At 52.5% G+C, this 24,776-nt stretch overlaps 1 protein-coding gene across 1 annotated transcript in view; it reads right to left on the reverse strand.

Annotated features, from left to right (window-relative positions):
* Positions 1–481: 481 nt before the first annotated feature.
* Positions 482–24,776, reverse strand: part of INPP5D (inositol polyphosphate-5-phosphatase D) — an 82,046-nt gene continuing 57,751 nt past the window's right edge. Inside the window, exons 11-27 of the mRNA XM_081142005.1 lie at positions 23,492–23,594; positions 22,035–22,231; positions 21,473–21,590; positions 18,943–19,039; positions 18,325–18,463; positions 17,576–17,684; positions 17,322–17,410; positions 14,797–14,878; positions 13,879–13,968; positions 11,262–11,375; positions 9,986–10,068; positions 7,800–7,887; positions 6,371–6,520; positions 4,956–5,052; positions 3,680–3,946; positions 2,487–3,114; positions 482–1,644 (exon numbers count right to left, since the gene is read on the reverse strand). Of these exons, the coding sequence (XP_080998131.1) occupies positions 1,642–1,644; positions 2,487–3,114; positions 3,680–3,946; positions 4,956–5,052; positions 6,371–6,520; positions 7,800–7,887; positions 9,986–10,068; positions 11,262–11,375; positions 13,879–13,968; positions 14,797–14,878; positions 17,322–17,410; positions 17,576–17,684; positions 18,325–18,463; positions 18,943–19,039; positions 21,473–21,590; positions 22,035–22,231; positions 23,492–23,594 (2,454 nt within the window). The 3' untranslated portion in view covers positions 482–1,641. The remainder of the gene's footprint in view (positions 1,645–2,486; positions 3,115–3,679; positions 3,947–4,955; positions 5,053–6,370; positions 6,521–7,799; positions 7,888–9,985; positions 10,069–11,261; positions 11,376–13,878; positions 13,969–14,796; positions 14,879–17,321; positions 17,411–17,575; positions 17,685–18,324; positions 18,464–18,942; positions 19,040–21,472; positions 21,591–22,034; positions 22,232–23,491; positions 23,595–24,776) is intronic.

The following is a 24,776-nucleotide window of genomic DNA, read 5'->3' on the forward strand; positions in this document are numbered from 1 at the left end:
CAGCCCAGGCCAAGGCACCCTGGAGGTGGGGCCAAGCAGCACCCACACTGGGCCTCTGTGCTGGGGCCGCTCCCTGACCCATGGGCAGTACAAGCTGCCCCCGGATGCAGGGAGCTGAAGGCCCACAACCTGAGGATTGTTCATAAGTGTCTATTGTCTCTGGAGCTTAGCAACGAACACTTACAAAAGCCAGGAGGGACTGTGAGTGCAGGACAGCGGGTGGCAGTCAAGGGGATGATGCTGGTGGAAGGTGGGTGGCTGCAGGTGCCTGGAGTCCCATGAAGATGTCAGATGTCTACTGCTGCTCCTGGTCCAGGCCCAAGTTCAAACTGGTTCTAAGGAGTCCCCTCCAGTCAGGACAATGCTTGCCCATCACTGCTGTTAACCTCAATGTCCTCCCCTCCCCTCACTGCTGCTCCACAGCCCCAAAAGCCTGGAAGCATTGTTGTGGCTGAACGTCAGGAAAAAACGCCACACAGATGAGAGCTGAGTGAGAGGCACAATTTATTGGTCATACAGACTACACACAGGGGGTGCGAATCCAGTCTCCGGCACTCACACACACTCTGGATCTGGTTTCCTACATGAATTCTCTTATGTGAAAAAGCGACACAAGGAAAGGCGTCACCGATCTATGCTAGTAACCAAGGAAGCAGGGCCAAAAGCCACGAGAGGGCAAAGGAAAGGCTGATGAGTTTTGAGAGCTGGCCCCGGAGAGGCCCACCCTCTGGGCAACCGGGCAGGACCTGTTTCAGGGGCAGCAGCAAAGACTCTGCAGTTAGCATGATGGGAGGAGTGGTGGGGGGCTGGCTCAGCCTGTGGCCTGGTGGTGGCTACCCACATCAGGGAGGGCATGGGGGGCCTGGCTCAGGCCCAGGCATCTCTAGCCCGGGCTGAAGCTGCATCTCCCCACTGAAGAGGAAGAGCCGATTGTCCCTCAGAATAAAGAACTGAGAGGACCCACAGAGACCCCTGCTCTGGGGACCAGCCCTGCCTGCACCCTTGGGGCTTTAGCTAAAGCAGTTTGTGTCACTGAAGCTACAAGGCCAGGTTTCTTGTACCCTAAATTAACACTCCCTCTCCAGCTCCTACAGGCCGAGCCCCATCTCACCCCAGGAGGGCACTGGTTGTAATTTTTAATGCTTTGTCCAGACCACTCAGGACATACTGTGTTGAACTGGAGGTTCTGGGAATGTGGGTTTGGTTGGCTGAAGAAGGCTCAACTCATAGTCTTCGTAAAGCACTCAGCAGGTACCTGGCATGTGGCACGTGCAGCCATTATTATTAATATTATTATTATTATATTTCCACCCGGAAATCAGCACTTTAGTTCCTTTCTTCAAAACAGTGATCGGAACAAGGCCCTGGGGTCCCAAGTACCAAGATCAAGCTGGGGGCCCAGGAGCAAGAGTTGTTCGCTGCCCGTCGGGTGTGCTCTTCCTTCCAGCCCCAGCACCAGGGGCCCAGCTTCGGAGCCGGCGCACCCTGCGGACCACACAGAAGCTGGGCCCCTCCTGAAAAGGAGGGAGCCCCTCGAGGGAAGCTGGGTGGGGGGGGCCGGCGGGAAGTCCCAGGAGAGGGTCCGAGTGGCTTCACGCTGCTCCTCTGGGCTCCCGCCTCACCGGCAGCTCACCAGGGCCTTCACTGTGGACCAAGGACAGAAGACCGTCAGCACTGCGTTCTCGCCAGGCCAGAGCTAGCTAAAGGTCCCTGTGTCCCTGCACACTGTGGGCTAGGTCAGGACTCCTTGAGCAGAATGCTGAGAAGAGCCAATACTTGGTAAAGGTCTAAGTACTTTAAATACATCCTAATATAGATGCATATATGTTAGACATATGCATAGGACTATATAGGATATCAGTACATAATTTAGATGTAAATTATAACATAAAGGAATAATATATAATAAAATTTAAGCCTCCTTTGAAATCTATGAGGCAGGTTCTACTAATAGCCTCCTTTTCACAGATGAGTAAACTGAGGCTCAAGGCACAGAGCCGGGAAGGGGGAGAACAGGGATGCCAGTCTGGCTCCATAGTCTGTTCTTAGCACTTTTAGTTCTGCTCAAAAAGACATCTATTTTATAGAAAGGAAGGGCCATTGTGTCTGGAGTGTCTGCAGTACCGGGAAATTTTAAGTACAAATGATGATATTAATGAAATGCAAACGACCGGGGCTCTTGTATTTATGGAGCCTTACTCCTCTGGGCCTGACACAGCAGGCCTGGGTTCCAATCCCGACTCCACCCCTTGCTCAGGGAGCAGTTCCTAGAACCACTGTTTATTGGAACCGACTCCTGGGCTGGGTCATGGGATCACGCACATTCACACTCACACGCATGCAAGCCTGTGTGCGTGCACGTGAGCACACTCCGGGGCACGGTAGGTTATGGCACACACATGCACATGAGCTCACATGCACACCCCTCCCGGGTGTGGGGGTGTCACATGCACGAGCCCACGCGTCACCCCCGTGCCCCGGCGCACCTGCATGGCAGCCCTGCTGAGAGGCGGGTCCTCGGGCGCAGGCCGGTGCTTGCCGTGGTGGGGGAGCTCCGTGTTCTCCCGGTAGTCACGGCCCTTGGAGTGCTGCAGGTGCAGCACCGCCGGGCTCTTGAGCGGGAGGGGCGGCCGCTGCGCCGGGGTGGGGGGGGCCTGCTGGCTCAGCTCCGACCGGGAGGGCTTGACGGGCCTCTTGGCTGGCACCGGGGCTTGGGTGCTGGCAGGGGCCTTGGGCTTTCCCTGGCCCTTGTCCCCGGGGGCGGCCGGCCGGCCCTCGGCAGGGGACGAGCAAGTGAAGGAGCGGAGCCGGGGCGTGGGGCTGAGGAAGGGCGCGGGCGCGGGTGCAGGCGCAGGGCCCGGCTTGCCGGTCCCCTTGCAGCCCTCGGCCTCCTGGGCTTTGGGGACCAGGACACTGGATGCCAAGGTTCCTGGGTCCGGGCAGGGCGGGAGCTCCTTCTTCAGCATTTTGGGCGATTCCTGCTCCTTCCTGGGCACCAGCTTGGGGAAAGAACTCACAGACCCGTACAGCGGGTTCTCGAACATCTCGGGCTTGGTCAGCTTGGGGTCCTCCGGGGGCAAAGGTTCCACCACGTTCTTCCCCACGTCACCGGGCCTGGGGGAGAGAGAGGAGACATGGGGAAAACACGAGGGGTGACCGCTTGACGCCCATGGGCTTTTCTCCGGGAGTGACAGAAATGGAACTAGGTGGAGGTGGTGGTGGCGCAACATTGTGAGATACTGGGTGCCACTGAATTGTTCACTTTCAAACGGCCAGTTTATGAAACGGCCAGTTGCACCTCAATTAAAAAATGAAAGGAGCCCAGCTAGTGTGGCTCAGGGGTTGAGCATCGACCTAGGATCCAGGAGGTCACAGTTGGATTCCCGGTCAGGGCACGTGCCTGGGTTTCGGGCTCGATCCCCAGCAGGGGGTGTGCAGGAGGCAGCCGATCAATGACTCATCTTTGCTGTTTCCATCTCTGCTAAAAAGGCCCCTCAGCACCCGTCAAGGTGGCTTTTGTATTCATTTTACAAGGAGAGGAAATTGCTGTTTTTCCTTCCTCTAAGTTTCTTATGGATGATGAGAGTCCAAAAATATTATCAACACATTCTGAGAACTAGAGGCGCAGATGCAGCCAGGGCTGAGCTCAGGGGCAGGCCTATTTACTTATCTTGCTCACCTTGACTCCTGCGTCCTGGGGCAGGGGCCCCGGCTTGCAGTAGAAGATGGAAACCTCTTGGGTGACAAGGGGGGTTGGGAGGGTGGTGTTGAGGGGCTCTCTCCCCTGCCAGGTCCCAGGGAAGAGTCCTTGAGCGGCTGGTCATAGCTCCAGGCTGTGGGCTGCTGTTCAGGGGACAGGGCCTGCTTCATGTGCCCGAAGGCGCCCACCCCCATGTAATTGGGGTTGATGATTTCAGTGATGCTGGAGCCACTGCAGAGAGGGACCCTGTGGGGGAGACACACAAAGTCACACCTCGGGTCTCCCTTCCCTCCTCCAGGTTGGTCCCAGCCTAAGGACGGTGTCTTCTGATGATCCTCAGGACCCCTCAGGATCTCCTCAGCTCCTTTGCTCTTCGGGCAGTAGATTCATCCATTCATTTGTTCACTCATTCATTCATTCATTCATTCATACAACAAAATAGCTTCTGAGTGCCTCACGAGCACCAGGCCCTGAGCCTGGCAGAGGGAATATGCTTGTGAATGAGGCAGCCACAGTCTGTTCTCATGGGTCTCAGATCTGGTGGGGGAGACAAACAAAACAAGCTCAGCGACTGAGACGAGCAGCATTTACACAGTGCCGAAGTCTGGATGAGAGTCACGAGGAGGCTGAGATGGACTGGCAGGAGCTTTGGGACCCCCTGGGCATAGGGTGGCAGGCCTATCTGAGGAGGAAGGTAAGAAGGAAGTGGGAGGGACAGTGGTGAGAGTAACTGCAATTTAAAGCTGCCGAGGGGCTGGCTCAGACCCAGGTGAGGTGACCTGAGACACAAACACTGTACTGCCTCTCGGTGACAGAAGTGTTGTCCTTTGAGGACATGCTTAGAGAGAGGATGGGGGCGGGGGGGGGAGAGAGAGAGAGAAACATCGATCAGTTGCCTTCCATACACACCCTGGAGAGGGCATCTGTCCTAGGCTGTGAGTCCCTAAGTCAGGGACAGCACCTAATCTGCCTTGGTTTCTCTAGAACTTGTCACATAGTAGGTGTTCAACACTTTTGTTGAACAGAACTGAAGTTTCCAACACAGAGGAGTTTCCCAGGCCTCATCTGGTCACACTAATGTCCCAGAGCCACGGGTTAGTGGTCAGAAGCCTCTGGGCCAGAGGCAGGACAGGGCCTCTCCTTGCTGTGATTTTTTTCCTCCAGGTCCTCGGTTTCTCTGCGATCCACTTATTTCCCTGGGTCCTGGTCTGCAAAACCAGCTAGTCTAGTGCACCCCTGGCACCCCCCTGCTCACCTGATGGCAGGTTCCCACTGCTTCATGGGGTCGTGGCTGGTGAGGCTCTTCAGACACTTGGGCCCACTCGATTCATCCCGCTCGGTCTTCACAAAGTCTGCAAGGAAAGGGCAGAAAGGAGTACGTGAGGGCACTGTGTCCAGGTCTGGGCCAGGGCGGCAGAGGTCCCCACTGACATGCTGGAGCTGACAGCGGTCACCTGCTGCCTGGGGAGGTGGGCCGAGCAAATCCTGAGGCCTCATTTGAGTTCCATGACTGATTAGTTATGCCTGCCATGGCTTTAGAGCAGGGGTGCGGAACGTCCGCCCCCGAAATCATTTGGTCTGGCCCTGCCAAGATCTCACCAAAGAGAAGCAGTTCCAGCCATCACATTAGGGTGAGTTAATTAAATGTTTGACCAAATATAGCAGGCTAATTTTTTAAAAAAATAATTAAAATATATATATCTTTATTGATTTCAAAGAGTGGAAAGGTGAGGGGGAGAGAGAGAAACATCAATGACGAGAAAGAATCGTCAATTGGCTGCCTCCTGTACGCCCCCTGCTGGGGATCGAGCCCACAACCCAGGCATATACCCTGACGGGGAACGGAACCAAGATCTCCTGGGTCATAGGTTGAACTCAACCGCTGAGCCACGCCAGCCAGGCAGCAGGCTAATTTTTAAGTTGATAATTTTGTATGGCTCGTGAATGATGTTATAAATATCCAAATGGCCTTTGGCAGAAAAAAGGTTCCCCACCCCTACTTTAGAGGGAGGAGAATTGGCACATTTGACCCACAGGGGTCATTTCATGTGACATCTCCAACTAGTTGGTGTCGGCAAGGGACAAAACAGCCCAACTATTCTTGGCAGATCCAAATAAAACAAATAAGAAGGTGGCTCCACCGGGCATCTGGTACGAAAGCCAACCTCTTTGAGGGCTTAAAGGGCAGCTGGGACCCTGTGTTCATTTTTGACTCTGACCTGTGGTTGCAGAGGTACTGAGGCCCCCTCACTCCAACCCACAGTCCTGCTAGAGAAAGGCGCTCCCACAGGGCAGAAGGGGGGCCACATTCGTTGGAGGCAACATCCCCGATGGCCCAGCTCCCACCGAGGAGCTGAGGGCACCAGATGGTCCACATGTAGCGAGCCCTGCGGTCTCACTGTCCAGGTGAGGCAGGACCCGTACGTTTACAAATTCCAGCTTGGCCCTGGGTGCACCTGCACTTCACCTTGGGCTGGCTGCTTACTCAGCCTCTGACCTTCAGCCAATCACCTAACCTCTCTGTGCCTCAGTTTCCCCACCTACCAAACAAAGATGATGCCTGGCTCTCAGAGAGGGTATTGGACAGCTTTGCTGAGAGGACCTCACTCCTGTCCCTAACCCGCAGCGCTGCGCGGGCGCAGGTTGGGCATGGGCGCCGTGCCCACTTACCGTACAGCTTCTCCCTCGTCTTGCCCTGGGAGGTCTGCAGCTTGATCTCCCCCCGGAAGTGACCCGTCATCTCTCCGTGGTGGGTGAGTGGGGTGTAGATGGGGAGCTGGGTTTCCGTGGCCTCCAGCCGCAGAGCAATGCAGCCCTCGCCTAGGGACACGGAGGGGACAACAGTCACGTCAAGACCCCGCCGTTTCGCAGGAGAAACACCGCAAATTTGGCCTGGAGAGTCAGCTGTACCACCAAAGACTGTCACTTAAGACAATGGCCAAGACAGGGATCATCGAATAAACCTTTTAGAACAACTCCTTAGCAATCTGGGGGAACATCTCAAAACTGACAGCAAACGAACTCCATGTAGATGAGTGCATATGAAAAAAAGTTAAATCATAGACAATCCAGCAGAAAAACAGAGTTAAATACTAATCTGTGGGCTGGAGGGAATGACAACCTTTCAAGGTTCAGAGCTATGTCAGAAATGACAAAATAAGATGGATAGATAAGAGGATGTAAAAGTTTAAAAGTTCTACAGAGAAAAAAACCATGAAGATGAGAAGATTGACTGGGACGGCTCGCTGGAGTCAGCCTCACAAAGCGGGGATTGTATCTGAACTCGGGAGGAACTCCTCCAAATTCAACCCCAGCAGCTAAGTAGGCAGATAACCCAAACAGTCATTCACACAAAAAGGCCTGGAGCTGGTTCATTTCAATAAATGGAAACTCATTCAGCGAGCAAGCCACCGAGCATGCAAATAAAGGCAATGAAGAGACTCTCAGCGCAGAGTTAGGCTGAACGAAGGGAGAGAAAGGTCCCCTCCTAGGATCAGGGACCCTGGGCCCCGCGACAAGGTGAGGTCGACCTGGTGAGACGAGGCCTTTCCCGCAATCAGTCTGATAACAGGGGCCAAGAATTGCCAGCATGTTTATACCGTTTGACCAGCAAACGAGGGGACTCATGCTAAAGAGATGATCCAAAAGAATTATAAAATGTAGCCTCAGGGGAATAAAAAATGTCCCCAGAGGTCCGTCTCAGCACCACGGAGAACACGAGCACAAGTAACTGGCAGGGCCTCAATGACGGTGATAAAGGCGCCTGTGAAATATGAGGGCACAGCCAAGCCACGGGGTATTACGAAGCCGTGGAAAGCAGCCACCATGGAGACCATGCGGGAGGGTCGTGGCACATGGGTCTCGTCTCATTCGAGGCGAGGAGAGCAGACTACAAATGGTGTCTCTGTGACGATTAGAAACGCAGAAATTTGCACGTGCCTGTGCACCAGGGCGGACGTGCAAGACCAAAATAAAAAGGAGTGTGTAGAGGGGAGTGAGGCCGCCGGTGGATCTTTTCTTCGTTATCTGCGACGGAGATGCCCCGCCTCCCACCAGCTAACAGCAGGCATGGCACCTGTGGCACCTGCGGGACCCTTACCGTAGGATTCGTCGCTGTCAGAGGATTTAATGCTAATCAGGATGTGCTGGTCCAGCAGGTACTCGGGGTCGGAGATAATGGGCTTCAGCTGCAAAGAGAAGGGCATGGGATTGGAGGTGACAAGTCGGGACCTTTGAGGGTCACCAGCCCAGAGGAGGGGAATGCTGGAGAAAACAGGCCTGTAGACGTTGTCATTAAACGAATTTGAATCTCTGCTTTTCATACCCAGAGAGCGGGAAGGAACCCATAGGTACACCTTGCCTAACTTCCTTTCCTGTCCCCTCCCATCCTGCACTCCTGGCCCCCGGGATGGGGCCTGATCCCAAATATGCCCCATCTTCGCTGTCCCCGTTCCAGCCCTTTGCAGTCCCTGGGGTCCTAGGCAGTGGGGCCAGGCAGCTAAGCAAATGGGAAAGGGGCCCGAGAGTAGGTCTGAATGTATCCACTCCCCGACCCCAGGCAGCAGTGGGCGCAAGGTGGCTGATGTCTGAAGGAGAAATGTCTGTGGGTGACACTCACCATGGAGGGGTGGCAGGAGAGTGTCAGGGTGCCCTGAAGGGATTTTGGAGAATGAAGAGAGAGGAGGCAGAGAGAGAGAGGTGTGTGTGTGGGGGGTGTTGTTCTTCAGGGAGCAGGAGGAGTGAGGTCCCTGAGGTGTTGTAGGAGCAGATGAGGCTGGAGATGGAGGAGGGGCTGGGAGCCGAGCCGAGGAGCTTGGGCTCATCCCACTGACACCAGGGAGTGGACCGGATAAAGAAGAGTATGCCGGGGTGAGGTGGGCACCCCAGAGAGATTCATCAGGCTTCAGGATGCTTGGGCAAGAAGACAGGAGGAGTGGAAACCCCTGGGAGCTGACAGTGGGTGGAAAGGAGGGGACAGAGACAGGAGCACCAAGTCTTGGAAGTGGTTAGGATGTTGGGGACAGGGTGCCCTAGAGGTCTCTGAAGTGGACAGGGTGCTGCAGGGACTGGGATGCTGGCATCCTTCTCAACTGAACAAAGGAGGAAATAAGCCATTTGGGTGCCGCATGGGAGCATCCGGGAGAAGCAGCAGGGGTTGGTTAAGGCAGGATGTCGCCTTAAAGCCCAGAGCCACCAGGATTCAGGTGTCTGAAAACAGCCCCAGGACTCTGACAGTTCGCCCCTGCCTCGTGGAGGGCACTGATTAGATATACGTGAGTTAGAAGACAGATTTGGGCATCGGCCTCTGCTCCTGAGATGATATGGCCTTCATGTGTGTGGCCCAAGAGTTGGTTCCAATGAACAGATAATGCCGGAGTGGGCAGCCCAGCCCCCTGAAACCTGCCTGCCTCCCACCCCAGCCTTGGGCGTGGATGGGTCCCTCCACCCGTTAAAGGCCATCCTTCAAACCTCGTCTCGGGTGGTACCTCTGAGGAATCTCCCAGGGGAAGCCTGAGACCCCTGCCCCATGTGGTAGATTTCCCCAACCTTGTACATGCCCTGTGTACCCCTCCCTCGTTAGGTGACAAATAGGCCCTTCTCCACTGTGCATCCAGCATGAACATCCAGACGTGTCCACCATCAACTTAACATCATAAAAACAGCCCTGGGTTCCAGGTAGAAGACCATTTTTTCCTGCTATAGGGATGAATGTATTCCCACTAAGGTTTGCCTACATGTTTTTAATTATAACCTTCTACTCGCACGGGTCATGGCCACATCCAGTGCTCTCTGCATTTAGTGTTCATGTGGGAGCCAGTGGACTACTCTCTGCTCCTTCACTCAACCCTCTGAACCAGGGCTGACCAGGCGAAGGAGCACTGGGGGAAATTGGGGCCTTGGGGTGCAGGTCCTGGTCTGTCACTGGAGTTATGTGACCCTGAACAAACCTCCCTGAGATCTGCCTCAGTTTCCTTCTTTGTAAAGTCATGTGGTCAGTCAAGGTGACCTCTAGATCTCTTCCATGATCCATGATGAGAATTGAAATCCATTCAGAAATACTGGGGCCACTAGACACAGGCTCATGTTTAACCATCACTGCAAAGTGTGCCACAAACCACCTTAGAAGAGGGCCTGCCCCAGGGGTGGGCAGGTCTGCGGGGCCTCCTCCACACTTGGCCCTGGGATGCCCACTCCCTCTGGACAGGTCTGGTCGGAGCTCTGCCACTGCCGAGCACGCTGGGTAATTGCAAAATCCTCCCTGGGGACGTCCTGTTCCTGAATTACCTTTGGAAGGGTCTCACCAAACCTCACCACCAACTCCCCTTCGCTTCCCTCTTCATTTTCTCCTTCCTGACTCTTGACGAAACCTGTCGGAGGACAAGACGGCTGGTTTTTAGTGAACAGAACAGACTCCCAGGGCCCGGATGAAGACACTGCCTGCCCCTTCTTCCTGTGGGGCCACAGCATGGTGCAGGAGCCAGGCTTGTTTGGGATTCTGTTTTTTGCCAACTGGGGTCTAGTTATTTTTAGGAAAATCAGATTTCCCTCTTTTTTGGCTCCTCTTTGGAACAAACCAGGCAACAGAGAAATCATCACTTGGCAGGCAGGGAGATTAGGCAACACGACAGCTCTCCCACGCCACTCAAGACAGCAGCCTTTTGAAATGCTAATTTAAGCTTCCGAATAGGCTGTTTCCATAGAAATGCATGCAAATGTCTCGATAGTTTATTGAAAACACCCACACAAAAATCCTCATCATTTTTGGAAGAGCTTTGCCCCTGCTCGTGAACTGGGACCTAAACAGCTGAACTGTGACCTGAACAGTTCGTGGACAAGGTGGGTCCAAGCCCAGGTGATTGGGAGAAGGGAGGGGCTGGGGCAGCCTGCGGTGGGAGCACAGGTCTTCTTCCTGATTTCTGGAATCTTCCATCATCCCATCACCTCCTCTTGAGTTGATTCTGCCCCCGCTACCACCACCACCACCCAGACCATCTGGGCAAGGAGAGCTAGACACCACATGGGTCTTCTCCCACCAAACAGCTTTAGATGACATGCCGAGAAATGTCACCTAGAAAGAGTGTTTTGTGCTGACTGCTGCTGGCTGAGAGGCTGGTCATGTCCAGCTTGCTCTCGGATGCTCTGGACCCCCTGGGAAAGAACCTGGGGTGCAGGACAGAGCACAGGACTCGGGGGAAGGGTGGGCAGCTCAGGGCCTGACACTGGCCTCCAGGAGCTCCAGACCCTCACCCAGGACCCTCTGGTTCAGTCAGAGCCTGGCTTTGGGGGACCCTCAGGTGGGCTACACTCTGGGGGCAAGGGAAGGATCCAGCTGCCCAGTTGCCTACAAGGAGCCGAGGGGTCAGTGCAGCAGTGACCGCCCTGTCCCTGGAGCAGAGGCATCTCAGATCACTGGGGGATCCCCACACGACTAGTGTTCCCTTGTACCATCCACCCGCAGCCCCACTTTTCTGATCCCCCCTGAAGTGTATCCACAAGTCCATCCCAGAGAGGAGAAACGGGACAAAGCACCATCGACAGAGGGGAGCCCACAGGCCCTTACTCTCCAAGCAGCTCGAGTGGAACTCCAGGTAGAATTTGGTCTGGGACTTGGTCTTGAGGGTGGCGAAGCATCTGAGGAACTCAATCTGCCCTTGGCTGTCGACAGTCCCGGGGCCTGGAGCAGGTGAGAGCGGAGAGTCGGTTCCACAGTGTGCCTGGCAACGCAGCATTTCAAACCAGCCCCCCCCCCCAGCTCCTTCTTGGGGTCCAGGGGAGGAGAGAGTCCAGGGGAAGAGAGGTTTTCCCTGAAGTCCCACCACCCACATGGAGCACCCCCATGGGGGTCACAGGCTCTACGATGAACCGCAAACCAAACTGGTGGGAACAGAGTGAAAAGAGCCGAGTGCTCTAGGGTCAGAGCTCCTCTTGGCTTTGCCACTAGAGCTGCGTGGCCTCAGGCGATGCCCTTAAGCTCGCTGCCTCAGTCTCCCTATTGGTTCCAGCAAAGAGTGCTTGTCTAACGACTCAGCGGCTGGATACCCAAGTCCATCTCCTTTCTGAGTTCAGGTCGTGAGGGATCCCTGCTCTTCTTTCCTCGGGGACAGTGACCGCCTCTCCTCACTCCGAGCTCCTTCCACTCGCTCATGCTCAGATAACTTGCTCTCAACGCTCTTCATTGAGATGAGGCCTTTACCAGCATCCGCAGGCTGGTGTGAACAGGTGTTCTGTCCTGTCCTACACATTCTAGCCCCTCAGAGCAAGGACAGACATTCCCTTCCTCTATCTCTCCCATCCTTCCTTCCTTCCCATCTTTTTCTGTCCCCCAGTTTTATGGAGGAAGCATTGATAAATATACTTAAAGTGTATGACATGATGATTTTATACATATATACATTGTGAAACGATTGCCAAGGTCAAGATAATGAACACATCCATCGCCTCACATAGTTACTTGTTTCTTGTGGGTTTTATGGGGTGCTGAGATCGCTCAAGGTCTCCTCTCAGTAAATTTCAAGTGTACAGTACTGAATGCTGTATAACCACCGGTGTCACCGGGTGGAATAGTAAAATCCCAGAACTTCTTTACCTTTTTTTAAAGATTTTTTTTAAATTGATTTTTAGAGAGAGAGGAAGGGAGAGGGAGGGAGGGAGAGAAACATTGATGTGAGAGAAACATTGATTGGCTGCCTCCTGCATGACCCCCATCAGGGATGGAGCCTGCAACCTGGGCATGTGCCCTGAGCTGAAATCGAACCAGGAATCAGTAACCAAACCAGCAACCCTTTGGTGCATGGGACGGTGCCCAACCAACTGGGCACACTGGCCAGGGAAGAACTTCTTTATCTTATAACTGAAAGTTTATACCCTTTGGCCCACACCTCCCCATTTCCCTCACCCCGTCCAGGCCCTGGCAACCGCCATCCAGTCAGTTTCTATGATGTATGACATCTGCTTTTTTTTCCCCCTAAGTTTCCACACATAAGTGATTCCATGCGGTACTTGTTTTTCTGCCTGGATTATTTCACGTAGCTTTTCTTTCTTTCTAAAGCTCCAGAGCACACAGGTCAGGCCCTGTTTAGGCAGGCGTTCAACCAACACTCGATCCAGGTCATGGGTGGCTATGAGCATGTACTGTGGCTGAGTCCAGTGGAGGGGGGCAAGCCCGACACCGAGGATGTGATGAGGGTCCTCATGGAGGGTGCAATGTCAGGGGCCACCCCTCAATGCTGCAGGAACTCAGAGAAAGGGGAGATGGGTGGGAGGTGAGGAAGGGGAGGAAGGTTCTGGAAAGCCACAGTGGCCAGAGCTAGGAAGGGACAGGATGGTGGGTCACAGCTGCAGGGAGAGGGGAGGTCACATTGCTGGAACTAAGGATGTGAGAGTGTCCCAGGAAGACTGTCCTCACCTACGTCATCACAGCACGAAGGACACAGTGATACAGGCGTTTCCCACCTGGACTGAGCCCCCTGCTGAGCCTTCCTAAATGAGTCTGGACTGTCTCCTGACCACAGAAGTGGGGGGTTGGCAGAGAAAGTGATAACAGGGGCTCCTTAGTCACCCAGGCTCAGGGCTGGACACACCAGAGAGAACACCAGGCCCCTGTTGGGACGAGGGTGGCCCGGTGAACAAGATTGGGCTGGATTATTTGAAAACTTACCTGTAAATCTAAGTATTATTTACTCTAGTGTTTCCCCAAACTCAGCCATCGCATCCCATCCTCACCATTTTTACTATCGCTGCCTACCACGTACCTGCACTAATATCAACTTAAATTTTCTTTACACTCACTTTTTGAACTATAATAAATGTATTTAAATAAGAAAGTCTATCACAAGACTAAATGGAAAATCGGTGGTGCTTGCCTCATACAGAAGAGGTCAACTTAAAACATATTAAGATAAATGCATTACTAATAAACAGTCATCCAGGTCCCAGCCAAAATCATCTTTCACCCAATTTTAAAGACTATATTAGAACCGAGGATTAAAAGGCTGATGTGTTTGCGACAGAGAGCAAGAAAATGTTCTGGACTAAAATCCTGATGTTACTTGGACACGACAAAACCAGGTCAATGGACCATGGATTTGCTGGAAGGAGGAGCCTTCCTCTAATGCAGACAAGTGATTGTTGCAACCAGAAGATGAGTGTCCAAGGGGCAAACACTGCCTACCACTTACCATTTTTAGAGACAAACTGGGAGGTGACTCCTGCTTCAAATGTGGCAAAAACGGGGCTGTGGTCACTTGTCATGATGTCACTGGTGCTGCCTGCAGGGGAGGGAAGGCGTTTCTGAGCAGGGAAGGGGAAATCCTTCTGGTCAAACCAAGGATGACAAACCCACAGCAGAAATCAACTCACGCTGATGGAGGCTTCCAGAAGTTTTACACGTGTTGTTCCACTGACCCTCCACAACCACACTCAAAAGTCTCAGAATGGTGTGTGGCACCATCTCCCCCATGGCTAAAATGTGCTCATGCTAGTTTTTCCTAAGACCCGCGACTTCTTAAATAGATCGTGGAGTGTGAATCGTGGAGATTTCTCTGGTCTGTTGTATTGGTGAGAAGCTCACGGTCCGGAGTGGGAGGGGAGTTTAAGGTCACTGGGCTCATCAGTAAGAGAGATGGCACCTTCCCCCATCCCACAATGACTCGAAGGATCAGGAGAGGGCCATTAATCATTTTGATAAATTTTCTATACTTATTTACTTTAAAATTGCATTTAAAATTGAAGAAAAATGCCTTTTTCTTCAGTTTAATTCAATTTATCTTGAAATCTCCTCAAATGTATGTATTAGGTGGAACCATGTGAATTTCCAATATTTGACTATTTTTGACCTACAAAAATACCACTTTCATATAGTTCAAACCTCATATGCTATTTTCAAAAGAAATAAATCTGGATTTCTTTTAAAAAGTGCTCCATAGTTCAAATTTTACCCAAACCAGAAGATATCATGTTGCCGCCCAAGACGGGAAAGGATGCACCCACTTCTTCAGGTGACCTGACTGGGGCTGCAGGGAGCGCTCCTGTTTTACAGATGGACAAACCAGAGCCCTTTAGTTTAGGGCAGCTGAACCTCCCAACATGCCACTCACCGTAGGACTGACACACCACGTGCACCAGGGGATACGACTTCCAGAGGACTCGGTCACACCAGGAGGGCAAGTTGTACTTCATCTGCAAATCAAAGTCACAAGCTTTGAAAAAGGCATGCGGCTTTAAAACAAATTTTTATTTAAATCCTTACCTGAGGATATTTTTTCTATTGTTTTTCAGAGAGAGTGGAAGAGAGAGAGAAACATTGATGAGAGAGAGAAACATCAATGTGAGAGAGAGTGAAATATCGATGTGAGAGAGACACATTGATTGGTGGCCTCCCACACACCCCCAACCAGGGCAGGGGATCAAGCCTGCAACTGAGGTATGTGCCCTTGGCCCGAATGGAACCCGGGACCCTTCAGTCCACAGGCCAATGCTCTAACCACTGAGCCAAACTGGCTAGGGCATGCCGCAACTTTTAAAATATATGTGTCAATAAAAGAAAAGATGAACACGTGGCCTTGGTAACCCTTGGATTCATCTGCTATTGGTTCTTTATAGAATCTCCCCGTAGGAGGCTTTAAACCATTTTCTCTTGCCCCAAGTCCTGACCCATTGCCATGCCCCACACTGTCAGACTTGCTGGACTCCTGCTTTAGAACAAGATTGATTCACCTGGCTGTGCTCCCTCACCTATCCTTCTCATTCTTCTAGCATCTCCTGTATTTTTATATTCTTTTACTTTTGTTCTAACTCAGATGAACCCCTCTACCTGTATTTTAATCCAGTCTCTGCTTATCTTTTCCCACCTACTTACTTTAATAACATACTCTAGCCACTACACCTGACCCACTCATTCACACATCCATCCATCTACCTACTTATCCATCCATCCACCCACCCATCCACCCATCCATCTATCTACCCACTCACACATCCATCTTCCCAGTTACTTATCTATCCATACATCCACCCACTCATTCACATATCCACCCATCTATCTACTTATCCATCCATCCATCCATCCATCCATCCATCCATCCATCCATCCATCCATCCATCCACCCACCCACCCATCCATCCATTCATCCATCCATCCACCCACTCATTCACATATCCACCCATCTATCCACCTATCCATCCACCCATCCATCCATCATCCACCCATCATCCATCCATCCATCCATCCATCCATCCATCCATCCATCCAAACAATATGTATATACTGGTGACCAAGACTTCCACTGGGTGTGGTAAACAAGGCAACCTGACAATGTTGATAATCCTCCTTAATCAATATCGTTATCTCCTGAAGTTCCAGCTCTCTCTCCTCTGCCTACAAATGTAAAAGTGCTCATCCTGAAAGAGCCCACCCCTGCCACCTTCCTTCAATTATTTTTCTCTTTTAACCAATTTTCTTTTTAAGAACATTCTCTTTTTGCTTCTACTTTGGGACTGCCCTTTTTTTTAAATTTAAGTTGAGGTACAACTTACATACAGTAAAGTATACTAATCTTAAATGTATAGCTTAATGAATTTTTACATTAGTATATACCCATTTAACCACTATCCAGACCAAGATTTAGAAAATTTCCATCATCACAGTTCCCCATCCCTTCCTTGTCAATACTATCACCTCCTGAGGTGAACACTGTTGTGACTAATGTCTCCATTGATAAATTTTGCCTACTCTTGAACTTATACATGGACTCATTCAGTATACTTACAGTTGACCCTTGAACAACACAGATTTGAAGTGTGCGAGTCCCTTATACATGGATTTTTTTCAATAGATACATACAATGCTATAAATGTACTTTCTTTTTTGATTTTTTGATATCATTTTCTTTTCTCTAGCTTAGCTAATTGTAAGAATATGTATATGATACATATAACATATAAAATATGTGTTAATCAACTCTTTATGTTATCGGTAAGAATTCTAACAGTAGACTATTAGTGGTTAAGTCTTTGGGAAGTCAAAAGTTGTATGTGGATTTTTGATTGCACAGGTCATCAGCAAATATCTGTCAAACAAGAATAAATAAATGCTTTATTGCATCTTTCCCCAGACACTGTGCCTTGGAACACAAGTGGCTTCAAACGATGTTAACCGGTAGTCCATAACCAATCAGGTTTGGCACCTGCATTTCCTCATGGAGAGCTAGTGTTCATAAGCCCACAAAGGCTCTGATAAGTCCTACAGCAAAGAAGCTTGTTCAGTGATGATTCACTTGGCAGATTAGCAAATATATTTGCTAAGTGAGCTTCAGAACCCAGTTAAGGAAATAACACTTTAAATCCTCTCGGAATCTTGGAATACCTGAACAGAAGGTAAATACCGTCAGATTCATGAGTCCAGCTCCTCGCCGTGTGTAGTCTGGTGGCCCAGCGTCTCCCTGAGAGCGGGTTTGCCCTGTGACACCACCTACATGCGATTTCTAACTGTCTTCCCCTTTTCTGTTGCCTGGTAGAATAGGATGCCCATCCCAGTCTGTTTACCTCTATAGGAACAGACCCGAGGGCGTGAGATTGCAAGGGGCGGAGACGGAGGGCAGGGGAGGCGTCTATGAGGACTCACCCCCGTGGCTTTCTGCTTAGTGTAGGCGTATTTGTCCCGAGTCAGTCTTTCGAAACGGTAGGTGGGTGCGAACGTGATTTCCTCCTCCTCTGAAACCAAACCAGACCCAGGTTTCAGTTTTATTTTCCACGTTTCACATCTGGCCAAGTTTCCTCCTTCCCCAGGCATCACCTCCCGCCCCCCGTGAGGATATTCAGGAAGAAGGGGGACAGAACGATGGCTGGAGGGGGTCCCGGGGAGGACGCAGCTCTTACCGAAGTGCAGGAAAACCTTCTGCTCCTTCCTCTCCATGAGCAGCTGGTCGTGGCACAGCAGGTCTGCGTATTGCTGCTGCTTGATCTTCTGGATGATGGCCTCTGCCTCCTGGAGCAAGGTCAGGCCACTGTGATCCCCCTTCACGGCACGCGCGGGAGACCGCTCACCGCCCGCCGCACCAGGCCCCGGGGCCCTGACACCGCACCAGGCCCTGGCCCCCGCCTGGGGCTGCCAGGCCAGTGCTTCTTAGCTCAACCGTTTTACAGGGAAAACTCTGCAATAGTGAAATATCACCCCAGTAACATAAGTTCCTGGCTATTCCAAACTTGCCGAGGGACGTTTTATTTTTTCCTACTGTCTTTTAGTATCATTTCATTAATTCTTCACTAGGTGGGCAGGTGCTCTCTCTGGGGGAACTGAGGCAGCCTGGTGGAGCAGGGAGCTGGTGGAGCAGCAAGGCCGTGAAAGGCTGTGAAATCCCATTAGACCTCTGTGACCAGGGCTGGGACCTCTGCTCTGGCCAGTGCACCTTGGCCACCTTCTGGGAGTGGCTGTGACAGCCCCGTAGACTGTGAAGGGTCCCTGTCTGCCCCTCTCCTATCTGCCCACTCGGTAGGAGTGAGAGGAGAGGGGCCATGAGAAGCATCTTGAGAGGGAGGGAGTGGTCGAGGAGTCATGACGGGCACAGACGGGTCCTAAGCTCATCACCCAGGTGCACAGCCCCTCACCCAGGTGGGCAGCTCCTTACCCAGGTGGGCAGCTCCACACGGTAGTTGAGATCCCCGAGCCAGAAGAGGTGGGTAAAGCGGTGAGTGATGTTAAAGGGGCTCAGTTTCTTGTCTCCCAGAGCCAGAAACCGGAGAATGTTCATGTAGTTTTGGTTTCGCCTGATTGAACAACAGAGCAGCCACCTTAGCACAGGGCTCCCGGCTCTACCGTGGAGGGAAGGCAGAGGGGCTGGGGGGAAAGGGGGAGCCCAGACATGACTTTTCAGCCCTGTTGAGCAGACCACGCCCGGGCCTGGGGGCATGTGCTCAGCGGGAGTCAGAATCATGAATATTCTAGATGGCTCTCTTCCACCAGGCCACCACCAGGCACCTGTAAGTGTGCCCAGGTTTGGGGTCCCCTTTAGGCAGAAGTGGTGCTCTGGTGTCTATGAGGCTAAGGCACAGGGAAATGTCTGTTCCAACGACATTCGTCCGCACGGGAGGTCGCTGAGCTGCCGTTGCCTCTGAAGAGGCCACGGGAAAAGCCCTCCACGGCCCGCAGGACGGGGTCCCCGCCAGGGCCCCGGGGGTCGTTATCAGGGGCGTGGGTCGGTCTGGGCAAAGCCCCACACAGGCTCTCGGGGAACAAACGCTGTTACCTGAGCTTCTTCTCGCTTCCGGAAGTCAGGTGGCTGTTGACAAACCCCAAGGAGGTTCCGTTGAACATGAACGACACCCCCACGGCTCCCTTGTTCCCTGAAGGGAGGGGAGGAAGGAGAAGTGGGAATGTCAGGCAGGCAAACAGCCACGTGGCGGGACCTCGAGGCGAGGACAGAGGGCGGCCTCGGGAGTGGCTCAGCTGGTTGAGCCTTGTCCTGAGCACCGAAAGGTCACCAGTTCGATTCCCGGGCAGGGCACGTGCCCCGGTTTGGGGCTCAGTTTCCAGTGTGTGTGTGTGGGGGGGGTGCAGGAGGCAGCCGATCAATGCTCTGCTCTCATATCGATGTTTCTTTCTCTCCCTCTCCCTTCCTCTCTCTCTAAAAATCAATTTTTTAAAAATCTTTGAAGAGGCCCCTCCAGGACAATAAGAAAACGAGGTGAATGGCCAGCAGCCCTGGGTTCCCGGCAGGGCCGAGGGAGGAGGCCGCCAGTGTGACCCATGCTGGCATCTCCCCATAGTGGGCCCTCAGTCACCCCACATGCCACGCATGCAGGACAATGCGAAGAAGCCAGAAGCCCGCGTTAGAAGATCCAGGAGAAGCTGCTGGGGCTGGGCAGGCCGGCCTTCCACCCGCCTAACTCCAGGTCCCGGGGAGACCAAAGCCCACACCAGGACCACCGCTTTTTCTGTCAGTTTTCCTTTATTCCAGACCAGTGGTTCTCAAAGTGACGGCCCCGCAGCATCAGCATCAGCATCAGCATCAGCATCAGCATCAGCATCAGCGTCAGCGTCAGCGTCAGCATCAGCGTCAGCGTCCCCTGGGAACGTGTGGAAGGGGCCCATTCTCAGGCCCCGCCCTGGACCTGCTGAATCGGAAGCTCTGGGTGGGGCACAGTGATCTGGGTTTGCCAAGTCCCCAGGTCGGAGTAGGCGCACGCTGGCCCCTCACCAGCTAAAAATGGTTTTTACATTTTTAAAGAGTTGGGAGGAAAATTTTAAAAAAAATTTTGTGACACATGAAAATGAGATGAAATTTAAGTTTTGGAATCCATAAATAACACTTCTCTCTCTAAAAAATAAATAAATAAATAAAAACATATTTTTTTAAAAATTGACTTGACCTATTTACTTTCCCTTTCTTTAATGTGGCCACTAGAAAATTTAACCCCCCATGTGGCTGCCCTTCTGTCCGGGCTGGAGGGCCTTGAGGTTTGAAGGGCCTTGGGGATCAGCACGAAGGGGCAGTTGGGGGAGGCGGGCGGCCCAGGCAGAGATGCAACAAGCACTAGAAGGAGGTTCCTGGGCAGCAGAAGGGCGTGGGCCTCACGACAGGCCAGGCACTGTGACAGGAAGGAAGGAGGCACAGGGGGTGCCGACGCGGGTGAGTGAGGTTTGTCAGCAGAAAAGCTGAGAGAGCTTTACACGTTTGCAGCAATTCTGTTTCCTGTTCTCTCGGGGACTGTCCTGCCCCTGACTCTAACCCCCAGAAACCGCTGGCCTCGCCCTCACCTCCGCCCACAGCCCAGGTGAGGCACCTGCCACACGCACTCACAGACAGACTCACGCAGACAGGCTGGCGCGCACGCTCCCACGCCCACGCCCACGCGCAGACTCCCACTCACGCGCGTGGGGTCCTCTGCTCTTACTTCACGTCTCTGAAGCAGCCCGATGGGTCCCACCGGCTCACAGCGGATACCAGAATTCCCACATCCCGCCCGAGTCAGTCTAGATCCAGACAGGGGTCAGCAGCCTACACCTGGGGGCTACTTGAGCCCATGGCCTACGTCGTGAACAAAGTTTTCCAGAACAGCCCTTCCTGTTCATTTCGTGCGTGTGTTTGCTTCTGTGTGACAGCAGACGGGACAAGGAAGGACATATGGCTCACAAAGGCTCAAGTATTTACTCTCTGGCTCTTCACAGCAAGTCTGTTACCCCCTGTCCTAGGTCCCTGACACGCAAGGTGGGGCCTTGTGGGTGGGCAGTGCTGACACCACCCCACCGCGTGCACGTTGGAAATGCAGAGAGTCAGGCCCCACCCGAGACCTGCTGAGTCAGAACCTGCGCTTCAGCCAGATCCCTAGAGTGCTGGTGTCGACCCAAATGAGTTTCGGCTAGGGGACCAACCACCCTGGCTCGCCTAGGACCAAGGGGATCCCAGGATGGGAGACTCCGTTTTGTTTTTTTAATCTGCACCCGAGGATATTTTCTCTGTTGCTTTTCAGAGAGAGTGGAAGGGAGAGAGGGAGAGAGGGAGAGAGAGCGAGAGAAACATTGATGCGATAAAGACACAGCGATTGGTTGCCTCCCACATGTGCCCAGGCTGGGGCTAGAGATAGAGCCTGCAACCGAGGCCTTGGCTGCAATCGAACCCGGGACTCTTCAATCCGCAGGTTGACGCTCTAACCGCTGAGTCAAACCGGCTAGGGCGAGACGCAGTTTTTACTCTGGGGACGCCCCAGTGGGCTGGATGGGATGGACGTGCCCGTCGGCAGGACCCTGCTGGGAAGAACGCACCCCTCCCTGCTCACCCAGAGTGTTGGCGATGCCCGTCTTCACATTGTCAGTGCAGATGTGACTGATCCGGTTCTCATGCTCCGGCTTGGCCAGCACCACAATGCGAATGTTCCAGAGGGTGTGGATGGCAATCTGGTGGGGAGGACAACGCTGTCACCCTCAGCCAGGGCAAGAGAGTCACACCTAGCCCTCACCTCCTGGGTGTGGGGCTCCCTGTCTGTAATCCCTTAACTCTGGGGGACTCCTAAGGATGTCCCACTGGTGACACATGAAGTGTCTTAAAGATGAGAGCCTGGCTGGACTGATGAGGTTTCAGTGAAGTAAAGATGACCTACAAGCACAGACAGGGCAGAGGGAGGAACCTGTCACTTTAAGCAACATCCAAGGGCCCCATCGATTTCTGAACCCAGTTCCCTCTCTGGCCCCGGAAGATAGGGCAGGACCACTGAGCACCCAGACACCTCTGGAAGCTGAGAGTGGACATGCCGAGCCCAGCCTCGCCTCCGAGGTGCTCCTGGCTGGCCCTGCAAAGCCTGCTGCCCCGGAGTCCCCCCGGGGCCATGGCCAGCTGCTCACCGTTTTAAAAGTCATGCTGGTGATTTCTTGCAGGGAGTTTCTGAGTATCTCCAGCCACTCCTTCTCCCCCAGGGGGTCCTCCTGGGTGCCGATCACGTAGATGTCATGGGGGATGTAGTCGGCAGAGTCATCCCGCGTCTTTCCCTGCCCCTTGGAGAGAAACCAGGACGTGATCTTCTTGGGAGGGGGGGCGTTACCTTCAACAGCAAAACCCAATACCGAGTGAGTCACGGGTACATCAGAAGAATTCAGACAGAGGGTGGGGTGGGGGGAAGCAAGCACTGGGGCGGGGGCATCACACTGACATGAAAACCATTCAGGCCGCCCAACAAAATACCTTCGGTGGAGCACTAGGTACTATGATCCCCCAGGGTGTCGGGCCAGTTACGTTTCTTTTTAAAGGGCATGTGAAGTTTCAAAGACTAGAAATGCTAAGAGATTCCATGTGGTGTCCCGAACTAGTCGCACATGAGATTAAACACCGGCTAGTCTTGAAAGCTACCCTGGTAACTGAGCCGTGATCCCCGAGGAATTGACACTCAGCTGCCGAGATGACCCAGGAGGCTGACAGGTTTGGAATGAGGCTCGGGCCCACGGCTGGGAGACAATGGCTTCCTTGCAAAAGAGAAATCCCAGCCAAGGTCTGATGTGAGGGTGTCAGCCAGAGAATCGGGGGGAGTGTGGAGACCCCCTTCACTCCCATTCCGAGAAATGAATAGAAGTAGCTCCATATAGAAATGGCGAAAGACGTCTTTCTCCTCTCAATGTCCTTATTTAGCATAATTTATAGTTGGTATATAAATATACATTAGTACATAAGTATATAGTATAATATTTAGTACAATATATTTGGTATATATCTAGTACTTATTTCTAGCTGCACAGTTACATAAAATATTTAGTAAAATTTATATTTAGTATATTATCTTTATATATTTGGTTAAAATATGTATTTGGGTATAGATATATAATATACACATTTAGTGTAATATATATTTAGTGTGTATGCATGTATTTCTAGGTAAACACCTGTACTAAAAAATTATTGTTGTTTATATGAAATTCAGATGTAATTGGGCACCATCTCTCTCTGTCTCTCTGTCTGTCTCTGGCAATGCTACTCAAGGAAGCTCTTTCTTTCTCCAGGCCCAGGGCCCTTGGTGAGCTGCCTGAGACTGGCAGGTGCCCAAGAGCCCCTCACCTAGATGCGCAGATTCTTTACCTAAGGTTCTCCAAAGAGGCCCAGTGCAGCCTCTGCAGCGGCCCTTGGGGCATGAGAGCCCCGGGCTGGCCCCCTTCCCCTGGTCTTAGGAAAAGGGCGGATTCCCTAGAAGGGCGGCTGTGCAGGTGAGCGGGGTGGGGGAGATGGGTGACGGGTTCCCCCACCCTTTCAGGATGCCCAGGCAGGAAGCAGAAGCGAGGGAGGCGACAGGCGGGAGGGGAGGCGCCGGACCCACCCATGTTCCAGGTGCCGATGAAGATGGTGATCATGTCGGGCTCCGGCTGCTCCGAGTGCTTGTTCTTCATCTGCTGCAGCAGCTGGCAGAAGCCCTCTCGCTTCTGGGGATCGAAGGGCGGACAGTCTCAGAAAGGCCTCTGCGCCCCGCACGCGGCACTTTCAAAGTGCTCCGTCAGCTTCAGGAGAGCTGAGAGGAGCGCCAGTGAGCAGGACCTTCCCGGAGGGCGACTGGGAAATGGGACCCAGTCGGAGAAAGTGGCTTCTGCCCGGCCGGTGTGGCTCAGTGGTTGAGCGTCCACCCCGTGAACCAAGAGGTCGGCGGTTCGATTCCCGGTCGGGGCACGTGCCCGGGCTGCGGGCTTGATCCCCAGTCGGGGGCGTGCAGGAGGCAGCCGATCAATGACGCTCACCTCAATGTTTCTATCTCTCTCTCTCTCTAAAATCGATTAAAAAAAACCATTAAAACAGAAAGAAAGAAAGTGGCTTCTCTGTGACCCAGCGGGGCCGAGGCAAGGACAAGACTCTAGGACAATATTTGGGAACCAGACTAAGACCCAACCGTGTCACGGGAACTGCAGCACGCATTTCAATACAGAAAAAATGAGAAACAACCTTATGTCCAATCTTAGGAAATGACTTCGTAATGGTATTGCGGGTCATCCGTATGCTAGAATACCATAGGGCTCAGAAACTGCGGTGTAGAAATGCTTTATCAACACTAATAGATGGTCAGAATATATTGTTAAGTACGAAAACCCCATTGACAAAACAGTATGAATAGCATCATTGCATTTATATGAAAAACACAAAAACCATCCCGAAATATATCGTCCAAGGTTTACTAGCGGTATACTGGTGTTTCTATTTTAAGCTTTTTGCTTATTTGTAACTTTTCCACCAATGAAACTAGATTACTTCTGGAATGAAAGAAAATTTAAATTAAAGAAACTAATTAAGAAGAACACAGGGAGGCTGTCAGAGCCTCCTTAATAGTCTTTGTTTAGTTATCCGGGAAAGCTGCCTTTAGTAGGGAATAGCTCAAAATTCGGTGCTTCAGTTTACTGCTGTGTCTCAACCCTCCTGAGCTTGCAGCACTGGGTAGGCTTGCAGCAACGGGCAGCACTGGGTTTTGGACCTCTGCCCCATGCTCAGAACGATGCCCAGCCAGGCCTTGCATCGCCTGTCTGGCCCCTACTCCCTTGTTTCTCCCAGCCCTTCCCTCTCACTCCTCCCAGTTGTCCCCACCCTCTCGGCCAGTTCTGGGCACCCCCAGACCTCCCCCA

This window comes from Miniopterus schreibersii (genome assembly GCF_964146895.1).
Source record: "Miniopterus schreibersii genome assembly, chromosome: 7".
NCBI classification, from domain to species: domain Eukaryota; kingdom Metazoa; phylum Chordata; class Mammalia; order Chiroptera; family Miniopteridae; genus Miniopterus; species Miniopterus schreibersii.